Source organism: Mus caroli, unplaced genomic scaffold, assembly GCF_900094665.2.
Source record: "Mus caroli unplaced genomic scaffold, CAROLI_EIJ_v1.1 scaffold_6547_1, whole genome shotgun sequence".
In the NCBI taxonomy this organism is placed as follows: Eukaryota; Metazoa; Chordata; class Mammalia; order Rodentia; family Muridae; genus Mus; species Mus caroli.
The window spans coordinates 67,604-82,788 of record NW_018389523.1 but is presented as its reverse complement, the minus strand read 5'-3'; the positions used below and the strand labels follow the sequence as shown (position 1 = coordinate 82,788).

At 34.0% G+C, this 15,185-nt stretch overlaps 1 protein-coding gene across 2 annotated transcripts in view; it reads left to right on the top strand.

The window, feature by feature from the left end:
• The window catches only part of LOC110288145 (vomeronasal type-2 receptor 116-like), a 26,971-nt gene that overhangs the window by 4,661 nt on the left and 7,125 nt on the right, over positions 1-15,185 (top strand). The window contains exons 2-5 of one of the 2 annotated variants that reach the window (XM_021154581.1): positions 6,180-6,474; positions 6,806-7,597; positions 8,258-8,473; positions 10,782-10,905. In XM_021154581.1, coding sequence (XP_021010240.1) covers positions 6,180-6,474; positions 6,806-7,597; positions 8,258-8,473; positions 10,782-10,905 — 1,427 coding nt within the window. Of the gene's footprint in view, positions 1-6,179; positions 6,475-6,805; positions 7,637-8,257; positions 8,474-10,781; positions 10,906-15,185 lie in introns of both variants that reach the window. The other variant, XM_021154580.1, reaches the window with a different exon arrangement.

Below are 15,185 nucleotides of genomic sequence, written 5' to 3'. Positions count from 1 at the left end.
TTTTTTTTTTTCACTTGCCCACTCAGGATCTGTATGCTCTTCCCTAATCTTTAGATAGATTAATCAGAAAAGCTTTAGAACTTAGAAATAAACTGTAAAATCACTTTTCAAAGTGTCCCATTTTCTTCCTGAGACATATAACTAGAATACTAAAATTTCAAGCTGTGCGGTTTCTGCTGAGATAGATCAAGGACTCTTTACTTAACCATTTGTATCCAGACTACAGATGCCATTCTCCTAAAACCTACAGCCTTTACCCTCAGAAAGAGCAAGAATATTTTTAGGACTTTTAAGAAGTTATCATCAGCATTTCAGCATAGTGTGAAAGCTGGAATGTCTGGAGACCCTCAGACTTAAAGTCACACTTGAGTCCTACCCTGTACCCTGTCTACACCTTCTCTAGGTCGTGGGGTCCCATAATCTAAATTGCCTCTTTGAAACAGGAATTTTGAAGAAGTTATGTCAACACAGATAAGACTCTCAGCTCAACCTTGCAAACCCCTTGATCATGGAGTGTGTGGTTATGGAGGGTGAGAAATAGGAGTTGATATTGTCTAATGCAATCACTAGAGACTGATTTTGGGTACCAGCATCACCTGCTCTATACCATGAATCATCAGAACTGAGTTGAAATTTCCTGCTGCCATCAGCAAAAGCCCATAGTAGGTGCCATCAGAACCTGTTTGTGTTAGTTGAGTACCATCAGTGCCTACAGTAGGGCATCAGCCATCACTCTATCCTTAATTGCCTGCTGTAACAAGGCAGTTCTCTTAGCAGTTCTATTGGGATTTGTCAGCAACATCCTTAGATCAGGAGCCATCAGATCTGGCTTGTGAGCATTTCATGTATCTATCAGGACAGAGCAAATTGATTCTACCAACAGAGAGTTCATTACAGATGTTATTAAGAATACTCTAAAAGAAAAAAAGTCATTAAGTTTAACGCCAGCCACTTGACTGACATTCTTCAGTTTGTAAAAATGGTCAGTCCTTTGTTTCAAGAAAGGAAACTTTAGATATGAATGCATGGGAGAAAACAGAGTTAGATATTAACAACTGGGTTACAGAAAATGGAGGACTAGTTGTGCCCCTCACAGCATTTGGTATTTGGACTGTGCTTAGAAAGGAATTGACAGATGACAAAAAGCCATATGTGCTCAGGTGTCATTACATTCACATACTTGTGAGGAGAATTGATTAATACTGTCTCCATCAGCATCTAAGAACAATGTTTATTCCTTAACATAAAAGTTTATGAAAAGTAGCTCAGGAGAGGCTAATAAAAATAAATAAATAAATAAAATCAACCTATGAAGGAGAAACTGAAAAAATGAAACAATCAAAATATAAAAAACATAACTGGCTTACACTGAAGCATTTAAATATAAATCATTCTTTAAGACTCCCTCAAAGATATAAAAAGCAACGAAAGAAGTCTACAGTATCTGTTGCTGGTGTACTCCAAACTCCACAACAGTGTAAAGTTGTTAAACTGTTTCCCAGAGTGTATGGACAATAAGAAAGAGAAGAAGGATCTCTTATGGAACCATTGACATTTTAACTGCTTATGACTCCTCATGATTAGTTTAAAATAGCCTAAGTAAAGAATATATATATATATATATATATATATATATATATATATATATATAAAGTTGGCTGAAAAAGAGTTATCAAAAATGTCTGAAAAAAGAGGAAAATATATTAAAATATGAAATGTTTATGGGAATGGGGGGATATTTTGAAGAAAAAACTCAAAAAAAGTGACAAAGGAAGTTTAAGTAAAAAATGTAGCTGCAAATCCAGAAGCATGGAGATGCGTACCTAGTAGAAATACCATATTTTCAAAATGCTTGATAATATAATAAAGAAATCAAAAAAATATGTTGAGGACAACCCTTGTTCAACTGATAGAGGCTCTGAAACAAAATATATTGTTTTAAAAGATATGTCCTTTGAAAATGCTACACCCACTTGATAATCTCTGCTAAAGTCAATTTAAAAGTCAGAAATTTATTGAAAGCATTTTCTGAGATTTCTACTTCATATTTTCAAGTTATATTCATTACAAAACCTCAGGAGGCTAGAACACTATCCAAAATCTTATTAATCAACTACAGAATATTTAGTAAATCAGGTTTTGCACACAAATTTATTCAGGGAAAATGCTTGGACATAACAAGCATACAATGTCTCAGTAAGGAAGGAGGTCCCATAAATTTTAATGCTCCTGGTTCCACTGATCACAGAAATTCAACTGGATATCTACCTGGCATGAAAGATTACCAGTGATAGAAAGAGTGCCAAACTAGCTTTCATTAATATGTCACTGCCCTATTTGGTGCTACTGTTAATGGAAATTCCTATAATAATATAGGAATCTTATCAAGCCAGGGAAACTGTGAGGAACCTACCTCATGCCCCTTAAACAATATTGGAATTCTACAACCTCATGCAACCAATTCATGTGACGTTGGAGACCTATCTAACAGCTGCATCAAGCAAACATTGGCAGTACAAGACTTAACCTCCACAGAAATATTTATATTTTGACTCCTTCTCAAACAGGTTATCTCAATCATAAGAACTTAAAATGATTTTACTCACACAAGAAACCTTTACATAACCAATGGAGACTATGACAGTAGTTTTGGGCTTTTAAATACTAAGAACAAACCCCTTTTAAAAAGTGTCCAGTTTTTAATAGCTATGTTACCATTTTAGCCCAAACTTTCAGAATTACAAATCTTGCTTCAATTTAGAGATTGCCTTTTCTCTATTGGACATGTACAAGTTCCCACTATGTTTTCTGGTCAAAGGCATGGAGCTGAGGATCAATTTAATTCATTAACAAAATATTTTTGATGTTTTTAGGAAGGTAATTTAGAAAAATCTTACAACATAATGAAATCACCTCTGCACTCAGAAAGACTGTTCCTGACAAATTTTAATACAATTCTTAATCAAGATCACTGTGTACTCCCTTGGTATCTTTGAGGGTCAGCCATCCCAGAAAAAGATTTATCTGGAAAAAATCACATTGAAGAAACCTGACTCTGCTTTTAGAAATTATAAAATAGCAATACTTTTGTTCTGTTAGTAGAAATGTACCACAGAGATTCATGTATGTGAATGCCTGGTCCATACTAAGTGGCCTAAAAAGAGTAGCTGTGGTCTTTGTAGAGTTACTGTGTCCCTATAAATATTGTGATTTAGAACTCTAAGAAGTTCAGTTTTGTCTAGGGCCTTCACTTCTGCTGCTTGAGGATAAAAATGTATAACTCTCAGGTTCTTGTCAAAGACCATTTATCTCTGCACATTGCAATGCTTCCCACAAGGATTAAATGAACAAGATCTCTGAAAGTGTAAGTTGTCCTTCATAAGGCATTTTATGGTCACTGTGGGTCTTCACATCGACCAAACACAAAGACGACAAATGTTGATATTAGAAAAAGGGTTCTCATTTTGAAGGGCTATTTTTTTGTTGTTATGTGTTTCTTTTTTTGATTTTTGGTTAAATACTTATTCATTTGTTTACTTACTTTCTTATTCTTAAGGAATATTGACTTTGGGCCTTTTCCAATCTTGTCTACAGACAGAGTTGCTGGTTATAATAATTTAGAAAGTAGAAGAAAACCACAAGAATAGAAAATTGGTAAAGATTTAATTTTCCAAGGGAGCCAAGTTATTGCTCTTGCAAGGAACATAACTTAGCAGGTTCAGCCATGTGGTTCTGGCATTAAGAGTCAAGGATTGAAAAAAGGTATTCTGGCATCTTTCTCTGTGACTAAGGGCACTTGTTAAGGTCAGTATTATAACAGTGATGTATGTGTAAGGAGACATAGAGGATCCATTTTGTCAAACTCCAAAGGAGATGCCTTAATGTTGAAGATAACATAGCTGTGATATAACTGCCCACAGGCACTGATAACTTGGATTGGAAAAAGCCAAAGAGAAAGAAGTATTTTGAATTTAATAGAGATGAAAGGAATTGGACATGTAAAGATAAATTATAATCAAACATGGACTTGCTGTGTTTGGAGTTTGCTCAGCTTGTATTTGATCTTGCTTTGGTACATTATTTTCGGACTATGTTCTTTTTTCTCAAATTTCCATTATAAGTTGTTCCATTATAAGTTGGAAGTATGTGTTCTACATATTTATTTATATTTTTCATGGGATTATATTGCATTTTTACATAAATTTCAGATGAAACTTTGAACTTCCAAAAAACTTGAGGCCACTTTAGATTATAGGAAATTAAAGTGGACTTAATTAATTTTGCATTATTTTATGGCTATAACACTATCATGGTCAAGAAGTAGAATGTACTGGTTTGTAGAGGAATGGCTTCATAGACTATTCTGTTTAGATGTTTCACCATGCCTTGTGGCACTATTAGGATATGTTTCCTTAGAGTAGGCATGGACTTGTGAAAGAAAGTGTGTCAATTTGTTGGTGGAGTTATACTTCTAAGAAGAACAAGTCTAGTCAGAGTGCTCAAGTTTCTAGTTTTGGTGCCTGTGGATTAGGATGTAAAACTGTCAGATGAATTTTGAAGACCATTTATGCAGGAATAAAGCCATGGTTCCCACCATAACAATAATAGACTAAAACTATGAAATTGTAAGATATCTCCAATTAAATATTTTCCTTTATGAGAATAGCCATGTTCATTGTTTCTCCTCACAGCAATAAATCCCTAACTAACAATTCTCACTTAGTTAGGGTTTGGACTTCATGCTGACTTACATTTTCCTTACTACTGTTTTTATTCACTTGAACATTCACAGATCATTGCATGTTGTTATATTTAGGGTGAGATCCTTAATATAACTTCCCTCCTGTCTTGAGAATTCATTTTTTTCCATGAGGTTATTGTTAACCTCTGGTTCTTAGTTTCTTTCCACAGCTTTTGACCTAAATTTTTAGCACTGGAGGATCAGAAAAAAAATTATATAATGAAAACTTAATGATGTTTTTTCCTGTTATCCACTTTGACACATGTATTAAGTAATATTCTTCTGTAGGTGTGGACTTGGAGCCTGTCAGAGTAAAAGGTATTTTCATCAAAACATATAACTACACAGATAAATAGATGTTTCAGAGAGTAGCAAACACCAATTGTGATGAACTGAGTTCATACCTACCAAAAGAATATGAGTACATGCCTGTAATCCAGTGATAATAAAGAGGGTAGGGGAGTGAATCAAGAGAATCTCTACAGGTTTTCTATGAAGAGATCTAGACATATGTGTTAAGAAATTCAAGAAATCCAGCAGGCAAATATGCTAGAACAAGACTTTATTCCCAGTAGTCGAGAATAAGAGACTGGTGTGTATTTCTGAGTTCAAGATCAGTGTGATTTGCACAACAAATTACAGTCAAGGTATATACACTGTGTTATTGAATAAAAAAAGGAAGCAATTAAATATTAAATGAGTGAAATGCATAAGTGCATTGATACACACACACATTTCATATAGTATAAGTAAGGTGAATATGAATAAAACTGTGGTTTTATTAACTTGAATGTATTCTTTCTGAACTTCATACAATTGTACATTCTAAGAGACATGCATGCATGCAGTCACACATAAAAACATCATAACTAGAATGATAAAAATATAAAGGGAATTTACTGTACAATTTAATGTTATCTATTCACATATAGAAGCAGGCTTTTTTTTGTTTCTTTAAGACATTAGTAAATACATGCTGCAATACTAAAAAATTTATATCAGAGAAATAGTTTCCATGGTCAAATGCCATGAAGTGAACTTCAGAATGTTATTTAATTAAGATACTGTCTTTAAAAACTTGTTGGGTTGGTAATAAAATAGTGGGTTTTCCTATGTGAAGATCCCAGAGATTCACAGATCTACATTCCAGTAGATGTGATATTTTGGGCAAAATGATTCCTAATTCATAAACAAAATGTGTAAAGAATCAACCTATGAAATATATGCTTTAAGGATCAATAAATAATGAGTAGTAAAGTTAAAGGAGCCTGCTTAAACCTAACCTTTTTACATAATCCAGTTCATCTGTTCATGGTAAGGCAACTAAATTACATATTTTATAGATTCCAAACTAAAGTATATAATTTACTGTATTAAATATGTAGATGTGTATGATAAAGTTGATCATTATCTTAACATTTTTATGCCACTTAAACAGATATAACTTTAAGAACTACCAGTATATTCTTGCTCTGCAATTTGCCATTGAGGAGATCAATGGGAATCCCAATCTTTTACCCAACATATCTCTTGGATTCGATTTCTACAATGTCAGATTCACTGGAAAGTACATTCATATTAATACTTTTAATTGGCTCACAGCTCTTGGTGACGGAAATTATATACCTAATTATAATTGTAAAAAGAGAAATTTCACTGCTGCACTCACAGGAACATCATGGATAACATCTGCCCAAATTGGAACATTGCTTCAACTCTTTAAATTTCCACAGGTGAGAAAATTTGGATTTTGGGAACTGCGAGTCAGTTCTCTTTGTTCATGTTATTGATGTCTTTAAACTGAAAGAATGGTTGATCAATTATCTAAACCTCAAAGCAATACTCAGAACATGGAGTTCAATCCAGGTTTCTCTTGCTTTTAAGAGAATTATTTATGTAGTAAATGAAGTCAGGTAAGTCCCTGAAACTTAGAGGCCTAAAAAAATTTCTGTTAAATGTAGTATTTGTAATGTCCCTTTAAATTATTCTCCAGACTTCTATTCCTTCAGGAATAAAATTTATTTAGATGTTAATATTCTTTTTCTTCTTTCCAATTTGCTTCAGATTAGTTTTGGACCTTATGATCTTCTCCTGAGTGACCATGGTCAGTATCCTTATCTCTACCAGATGGCCCCCAAAGACACATCTCTTTCCCTTGCCATTGTTTCATTGATGGTTCATTTTAGGTGGTCATGGGTTGGTCTCATCCTTCCCGATGACCACAAAGGAAATAAAATTCTATCAGATTTTAGGGAGGAGATGGAGAGCAATGGCATCTGCCTAGCTTTTGTAAAAATGACCTCAGAAACATGGACTTCATATGTTGCCAAATTCTGGGAAAATATGGATGAGACTAATGTAACAATTATTTATGGTGAGATTGATTCGCTGGAAGGTATAATTAGGAATATTGAGCAAAGGTTATTGACATGGAATATCTGGATCATGAATATTGAACATCATGTTATTGACAGAGCAGATTATTTCATGTTAGACTCATTCCATGGGAGTCTCATTTTTAAGCACTCTTATAGAGAGAATTTTGAATTTACCAAATTTATTCAAACAGTTAATCCCAATAAATACCCAGAAGACATTTATCTTCCTAAGCTGTGGTATTTGTTCTTCAAGTGCTCATTTGCTGATACTAATTGTCATGTGTTGGAAAACTGTCAAACCAATGCTTCTTTGGATGTATTCCCTCGTCACATATTTGATGTGGCCATGAATGCAGAGAGCACAATTATTTACAATGGTGTGTATGCTGTGGCTTACAGCCTCCATGAGATGAGACTTCAGCAACTTCAAATGCAACCATATGAAAATCAAGATGGGATGGTGTTCTTTCCATGGCAGGTAATAACCTTTCTACTGTATTTTATTGTCAGCAGTCTGGCATAAGAGATTTGCAAGACCACAAACTTAGGCAATCTAAAATTCAGTTATCTTCTCCACAGTCAAGAACTGTTTGTGTTTCTAATCTTACATAGAAGTCAGGATAGTTTCAAATGTATGATGTTTTGAAATCATTGGCAAGGTACCAGGATCAAATATGCTTAGTGAAAGTCAAGTTCTATTCATCAATATCTAGCTTTTCAGCCTTCTTACAGTAGTAGAGGCAATTAATGTACTCATTGTTTTATATATTTGCTACAAAAGAAATTATAAGAGGGACACATATGTGAAACAATGATGGTTTGTTTATATAGAAATGATGCCTTTTAATTATTTCTTGACATCAGTATCTTCATTTTGGAAAATGTATCTCTGAACATATTGTAAATGCAAATGAGTATTGCTAGGTTTCAAAAAAGTTTATCTTTTCATAGGTCAGTTGTCATTGATTGCTTACTTGAACTTGGTTTTAAGTTTTCACTTGAAGACCAATAATAAAGCTATTCTGTACAGTCAGGTTTTCACTAAGTCATCATTAATGGAATCTTCATTAATGTTGATGTTCACGACAGAATTTAACCTTCATGAACAATGAAATATAAAATTATGTTTCTCTTTAAGCTTAACACTTTCCTGAAGGATATTGAGGTGAAAGACAAAAGGAGTTTAGATTGGAGACAGACAATAGATACAGAGTATGACATTCTTAACATTTGGAATTTGCCAAAGGGTCTTGGATTAAAAGTGAAAATAGGATCCTTTTCTGCAAATGCTCCCCAGGGTCAACAGTTGTCTTTATCTGAACAAATGATTCAATGGCCAGCAATATTTTCAGAGGTGGGTTATGTATTATCTAAATGCTTTGTGCTTATATTATTGAAACAATTATGTTCTCTGATATAATTATGATTGACTTAAGTTCCATTACACTTGGAGTATCAGTATAAAATATTTTAATGTAATTCTAGTATACTGTCTTTTAATTTTCCTTGATTAAGATCAAGGGAAGAATACAGTGTTCAATAAATCCCCCATTGCTCACTCATATGAGGATTATGTTTCCTCCATTTGTCAAAAATGACATAGGGGACAGGTGCTAAGAGAAATATCTTATCTCCAAATTACACATGTGTTAATGTACTAGAGGAAAATCTCTTTGGGGATTAATATCATAAACAATATTAGAATTATTTTTTATTATTCGTTCAAATACTGTGACCAAAATGACTTTTATAAGACAGACTATATTTTGTTTAATGGTTCTAGAAGAATCAGAGTCTGCAAAGGATAGAAGAATAACAACAAATGGTTATAATTGAGAAAGGCTTAGGAAATGGAGAGATAATGTTTTATCCCCAAGTACGAACTGTAAAAATATTCGTATCCTAGAATTAAGGAAACATTTCCATTTTTCTATTCCCAACTAGTGTCCTGATTTTATCACCAAGTCTCAATCCCCTAAATATTCTATAACTTTCCATATAATGTTACCAAATAGGAAATAAGCATTAAAATGATTTGCACTATATGGAATATTATTTTTTAAAGTATCATATAATATCTACATTAGCCATCCTTAATGGTCCTTCGATTCCAATATGTGCTATCTCATCGAAAGTATAATAATAATTTGAAAGACCTTACAGACCTATGTGAGAGTGCAGGGCATTATATTTGAATATGTATGGTTTACATAGGAAAAAGGATAAAAATGATATATCATCCTCTGAATGCAGGATTCAATGAATACTGCAGCTCTCTTCTATCTTCTCTGCAATTGTGACATTATTACAATAAGTAGTGACAATTAAATTTTTACTAGAATGTTTCATCTTAGCTAAATTTATCTATATATTTCTTCCTACAAATATATGTTTATTTGCTCCCATAATAATTTTAAATCCTCTCGAATTAACATTCATTATTCACAACAATGGTGGAAGCAGAGATGCTCAACACTGTTGTCAGAAAGTACAAAATTAGTAGTAGGCTAGATGGACCCCATGGATTCCAATATCACGTTCCTAGTCATTAATGTTTCACAAATATGTCCTTAATTCATTAAGATCCCAAATTTTGTAGCACTGTGATAGTTGTCAGACCAAAATTTAAACATTTTTATCTTCTCAAGGGCATTATCTTTAAAATTTTATGTTCCATTTTAAAATTTGTATTGGTTATTTTATATATTTACATTTCAAATGTTATCCCCCCTTTACAGTTTCTCATCTGTAAATCCCCTTTCACATCCCCCATCCCCCGATTCCATTAGGGTGTTCCTCCTACCCCCATACTCCTGCATCATCGCCCTAGTAATGTCATTCTGCTCTGAAGGCTGGGCATCAAGCCTTCAAAGGACCAAGGCACTCTACTCCCACTTTTGCCAGATATGGTCATAGTCTCTTAGTCTCTTACATATACTGCTGGAGCCATGAATTCCTATATGCATATTCTTTGGTTGGTGGATTAGTACCTGAGAGCTCTGGGGATTATTATTGCTATTGTTATTTTACCTATGGGGTTGCAAAACCTTTCAGATCTTCAGGCCTTAACTACCGCATTGGGGTCCCTATACTCAGTCAGATGGTTGACTGCAAACATCCTCATCTATATTGGTAACACACAGCCAGAGACTGTCAGGAGACAGCTACATCTGACTCTGTCTGCAAGCATTTCTTGGCATTAACAATAGAGTCTTCTTTGGTGATTGTATTTGGGATGTATCACGAGATGGGATAGTCTCTGTTTGACCTTTCTGTCAGTCTCCGCTCAACTCTTTGACCTTGTATTTTATTTAGATAAGAGCAAATTTTGGTTCATATTCTTTTAGATGGCTTGGTTCCCCCATCCTTCAAACAAGGGCCTTGACTAAACTATGGATATGGCCTCTAAAGTTTCTCTCTCTGCATAGTGTGGTATATCAACTTATGTCATCCCCAATGGATCCAGGGTGTCTCTTGCTTTCCAGGCATCTGGGAATTTCTGTTAGCTACACCAGCATCCCATCCCTTATTACTACAAATACTCTTTTAAATGAGTCTAATTATTAATAAAAATATTTGCTTTTCAATGTATGACCTTCAAAAATTATTTGTTCATTTTTATAAAACCCTAAGAATTAAATAACATTATCCATTCTTCTCAGATCCCTCAGTCAGTGTGCAGTGAGAGTTGTGGGCCTGGATTCAGGAAAGTAACCCTGGAAGGCAAGGCCATCTGCTGCTACAAGTGCACTCCTTGTGCAGACAATGAGATTTCTAATGAGACAGGTAAATGCAAATTTTATGGAAAATTTCCTATTTCTCCCTTGAGTTTTACAATGTGCTGGCAATTAAAAAAGATCTAAGATGAAATCATGTATGAGTTATATTTATTATATTTATAGGTATTTCCATGTCATATTCATCACCATCCCCTTGAAATAGGTCAAAACACCCATTTGATATTATTCTTGATTAATATCTTCAATCTAGTGTCAATACTGATATTGGATGATATAGTATATTCCTCTGTGCTTTTCAATGTTTTTCAATTTACTCTTTTATTTAACACATTTTAATTAAGTATCACAGATTTTTTGAAAATGTATTTCAATGATTTTTAAGAATCATATGACTCAGATCTGTTGCATTTTCATAGAAATAATTAACAGCTCATTTCTCATTTTTATTTGTTTGATAATTTCCTACAATATGTTTTCATCACATTCATTACTCACACTCTTCCCAGATTAATTCACCCCTTTTCTCATTCCTGGAATTTGTAATTAAAGTATCTAATACAGTTCATGATACTAATGTATACTTACATGTGTGCATGTCAATAAATGGTTTTTAACCAACCATATTCGCCACAGTGAAGTATACAGCTGATTATCTTCCAAGTAGCTATCAATTGTTAATACCTCATTTTCTGGAGATGGGGGATTCTTAATGACTACCTCCAATATCTATCCTGAAATTTGCCTGTGTGAAGGCAGTATACATCTGAAACATTTTCTTTTGTTTTGAGTTTATGGGAACAATTTCTCTGTGATCAAAAAACAGAATTATTTTTGTGTTATTCTGTACATTGAAGATTTTAGTAATTTTCTGGCTTCTCTTGGATAAAAATTATAGAGATTTTTTTTTTTTTTTTTTTTTTTTTTTTTTTTTTACTGGACCGCTTAGAAAAGAGTTAGGATTGTGTTCTTTTAGGGGAAGGTGCACATCTAGGGACTGGCTTTAGGTTATAAAAGTCCATGTGACATCTGGACTCTATTATTTTACTTTATTTTTTATTTTTTTCCTGCATCTTCCTTCAAATCAAGATTTATCCCTGGATGCTTTTATGGTTACTTCTATTATGTAAATGAACAAATACTCTAAATCTATAATTACACACCACATTTAATGAATTCATTTATTTATTTACAATCAAATCATTGTTCCCACTCTGTGGCAACCCTCCGATAGTTCATTAACTTATTCCTTCACCTCTATCTTAGCCTTTCTGCTTCCTAAATTTCTGAAACTCTCTGAGATACATCCTAAGTGTTCTATGTGTCCTTTTTTTTTCCGGGGGGAGGGGTAATATCAACTTACTAGTGAGAACAGTGATGTATGTCCTTTTGGGTCTATGTTACTACACTCAGAATGATATTTTTAGCTTCATTCATTATCCTTCAAATTGCATTATGACATTAATTTTAATAACTGATTAATAATGCCACATATTCTGCATCCATTCTTCTGATATAGGACATGAGTTGTTTCCAGCTTTTAGGCTCTTACAAATAAGACCACTATAAACATTTATGAGCATGTGTTCCTTGATACATTGGGCCATTTGGGGGGTATATACCCAAAAGTGGTATAGCTGGGTATAGGTTCATTTCCAATTTTCTGTGGAACTGCCAGGCATATTTCAAGAGTGGTTGTACCAGTTTGAAACCCCAAAATTATGGGATGGATGCCCAGTTGGGGCAATCTAAGTGTGGTCATTCCTTCAGTTTCTGCTCTGAACTTTATTCCTTCCATGGATATTTTGTTCCCCCTTCTAAGAAGGATTGAAGTATCTACTCATTGGTCCTCCTTCTGTTTAAGTTCCATGTGTTTTACCAATTTTTTTCTTGGCTATTCTGAGTTTCTGGGCTAATATCCTCTTATCAATGAGTGAATATCATGTGTGTTTTATTGTGATTCAGTTACCTCACTTAGGATTATATCCTCCAGATCCAACCATTTTCTAAGAATTTTATAAATTCATTGTTTTTAATAACTACATAGTACTGCATTGTGTAAATATATCCATTCCTCTGTTGAGGGACATATCTATTTTTTCCAGCTTCTGGATACTATAAATAAGTTTACTATGAACATACTGGAACATGTATCCTTATTACAAGTTGCAGCATCTTGTACGTATATACCCATGCTTGATCTTCCTGAATTATTATGTCCATATTTCTGAGGAAGAGCGAAACTGATTTCTAGAGTGGCTATAGGAGCTTAGATTCCCACGATCAATGAAGATGTGTTCTTCTTTCTTCACATTCTTGCCACCCTCAGCTGTCACCTGAGTTTTTGATCTTAGCCATTCAGACTGGTGTGAGGTGGAATCTCAGGGTTGTTTTGATTTGCATTTCCCTGATGATTAATGATGTTTAACATTTTTTAGGTGCTTCTCAGGCATTCAGTATTCAGTAGGGTTATTTGGCTTTCTGGAGTCTAATTTCTTGAGTTCTTTATATTTATTGGATTTTAGCCACCTATGGGATTTAGGATTTGTAAAGAGCTTTTCCCAATCTGTTGGTTGCCAATTTGTCTTATTGACAGTGTCTTTTGCCTTACAGAATCTTTGCAATTTTTTGAGTTTTCATTTGGAGATACTTGATCTTACAGTAAAATCCCGTGGTGTCCTCTTCAGGAATTTTCCCCTCTGCCCATATATTCAAAGCTCTTCCCCACCATCTCTCCTATATATTTCAGTATCAATGGTTTTCATTGGAGTACCTTGATCCACTTAGACTTGAGCTTTGTACAAGGAGATTGCAATGGATCAATTCTCCTTCTACATGCTAACCACCAGCTGAGCCAGTACCATATGTTGTAATATAGTCTTTTTTTACACTGGATGATTTTACCGCCTTTTTCAAAAATCAAGTGACCATATGGTGTGGACTCATTTCTGTGTGTTCAATTCTATTCCATTGATCTACCTGTCTGTCAATGTACCAATAAAATGCAGTTTGTATTTCAATTTTTCTGTAGTATAGCTTGAGGTCAGGGATGGTCATTATACCAGAGATTCTTATATTGTTGGGAATAGTTTTTGCTATCTTAGGATTTTTGTTATGACAGAAGTATTTGCAAGTTGCCCTTTTTAACCATGAAGAATTGAGTTGGAATTTTGGTGGGGATTGGATTGAATCTTTAGATTGCTTTTGGCAGGATAACCATTTTTACTATATTAATCCTGCCAAACCATGAACATAGGAGATCTTTCCATCTTCTGCAATCTCCTTTGATTTCTTTCTTCAGAAACTTGAAGTCCGTATCATACAAGCCTTTCACTTCCTTAGAGTCACACCAAGATATTTTATATTATTTGTGACTATTGTAAAGGGTCTTGTTTTTCCATTTTCTTTCTCATCCTGTTTATCCTTTGAGTAGAAAAAGGACACTGATTTTTTTTTTCAGTTAATTTTATATTAAGCTACATCACTGAAGTTGTTTATCAGTTTTAGGAGTTCTCTGGTGGAATTTTTGGTGTCTCTAATATGTATACTATCATATCATCTGCAAAGAGTGATATTTTGACTTCTTTCTTTCCAATTTATATCCCTTTGACATACTTTTATTGTCTAATTGTTCTGTCTAGGACTTCAAATGCTATATTGAATAGGTAGGGAGAGAGAGGGCAGCCTTGTCCAAATCCCTGATTTTAGTGGGATTGCTTCACATTTATCTCCATTTGGTTTGATGTTGGCTACTGGTTTGCTGTATATTGCTTTTATTATGTATAGGTATGGGCCTTGAATACCTTATCTTTCCAAGTACTTTATGATGAATGGGTGTTGGATATTGTCAAATGCTTTTGCGGCTTCTAATGAGATGATCAGATGGCTTTTGTGTTTGTGTTTGTTTGTATAGTTGATTACATTGAGGGATTTCCATATATTGAACCATTTGTACAATTCCAAAACTAATAGTGGAGAGATCCATTTTGTCCACATCCTTGCCAGCATGTGCTCTTTCCTTAGTTACTGATCTCAGCCATTCTCAAAATCTAAGTGTTGTTTAGATTTGCATTTAACTGATCACTAAGGACTTTGTTCTTAAGTGCCTTTTACCAATTGAGATTCCTCTCTTGTGAATTCTTTGGTTTTTTACTGGTTCCTTGATCCACTTGATATTGATTATTCTACAAGTGGATAATTACAGATCTTTTTTCATATTGCTAAATACATACTGTTAATTAGACCAGGATCATTCATGGTATATCCTTCCTTCCCTTCCTTCCTTCCTTCCTTCCTTCCTTCCTTCCTTCCTTCCTTCCTTCCTTCCTT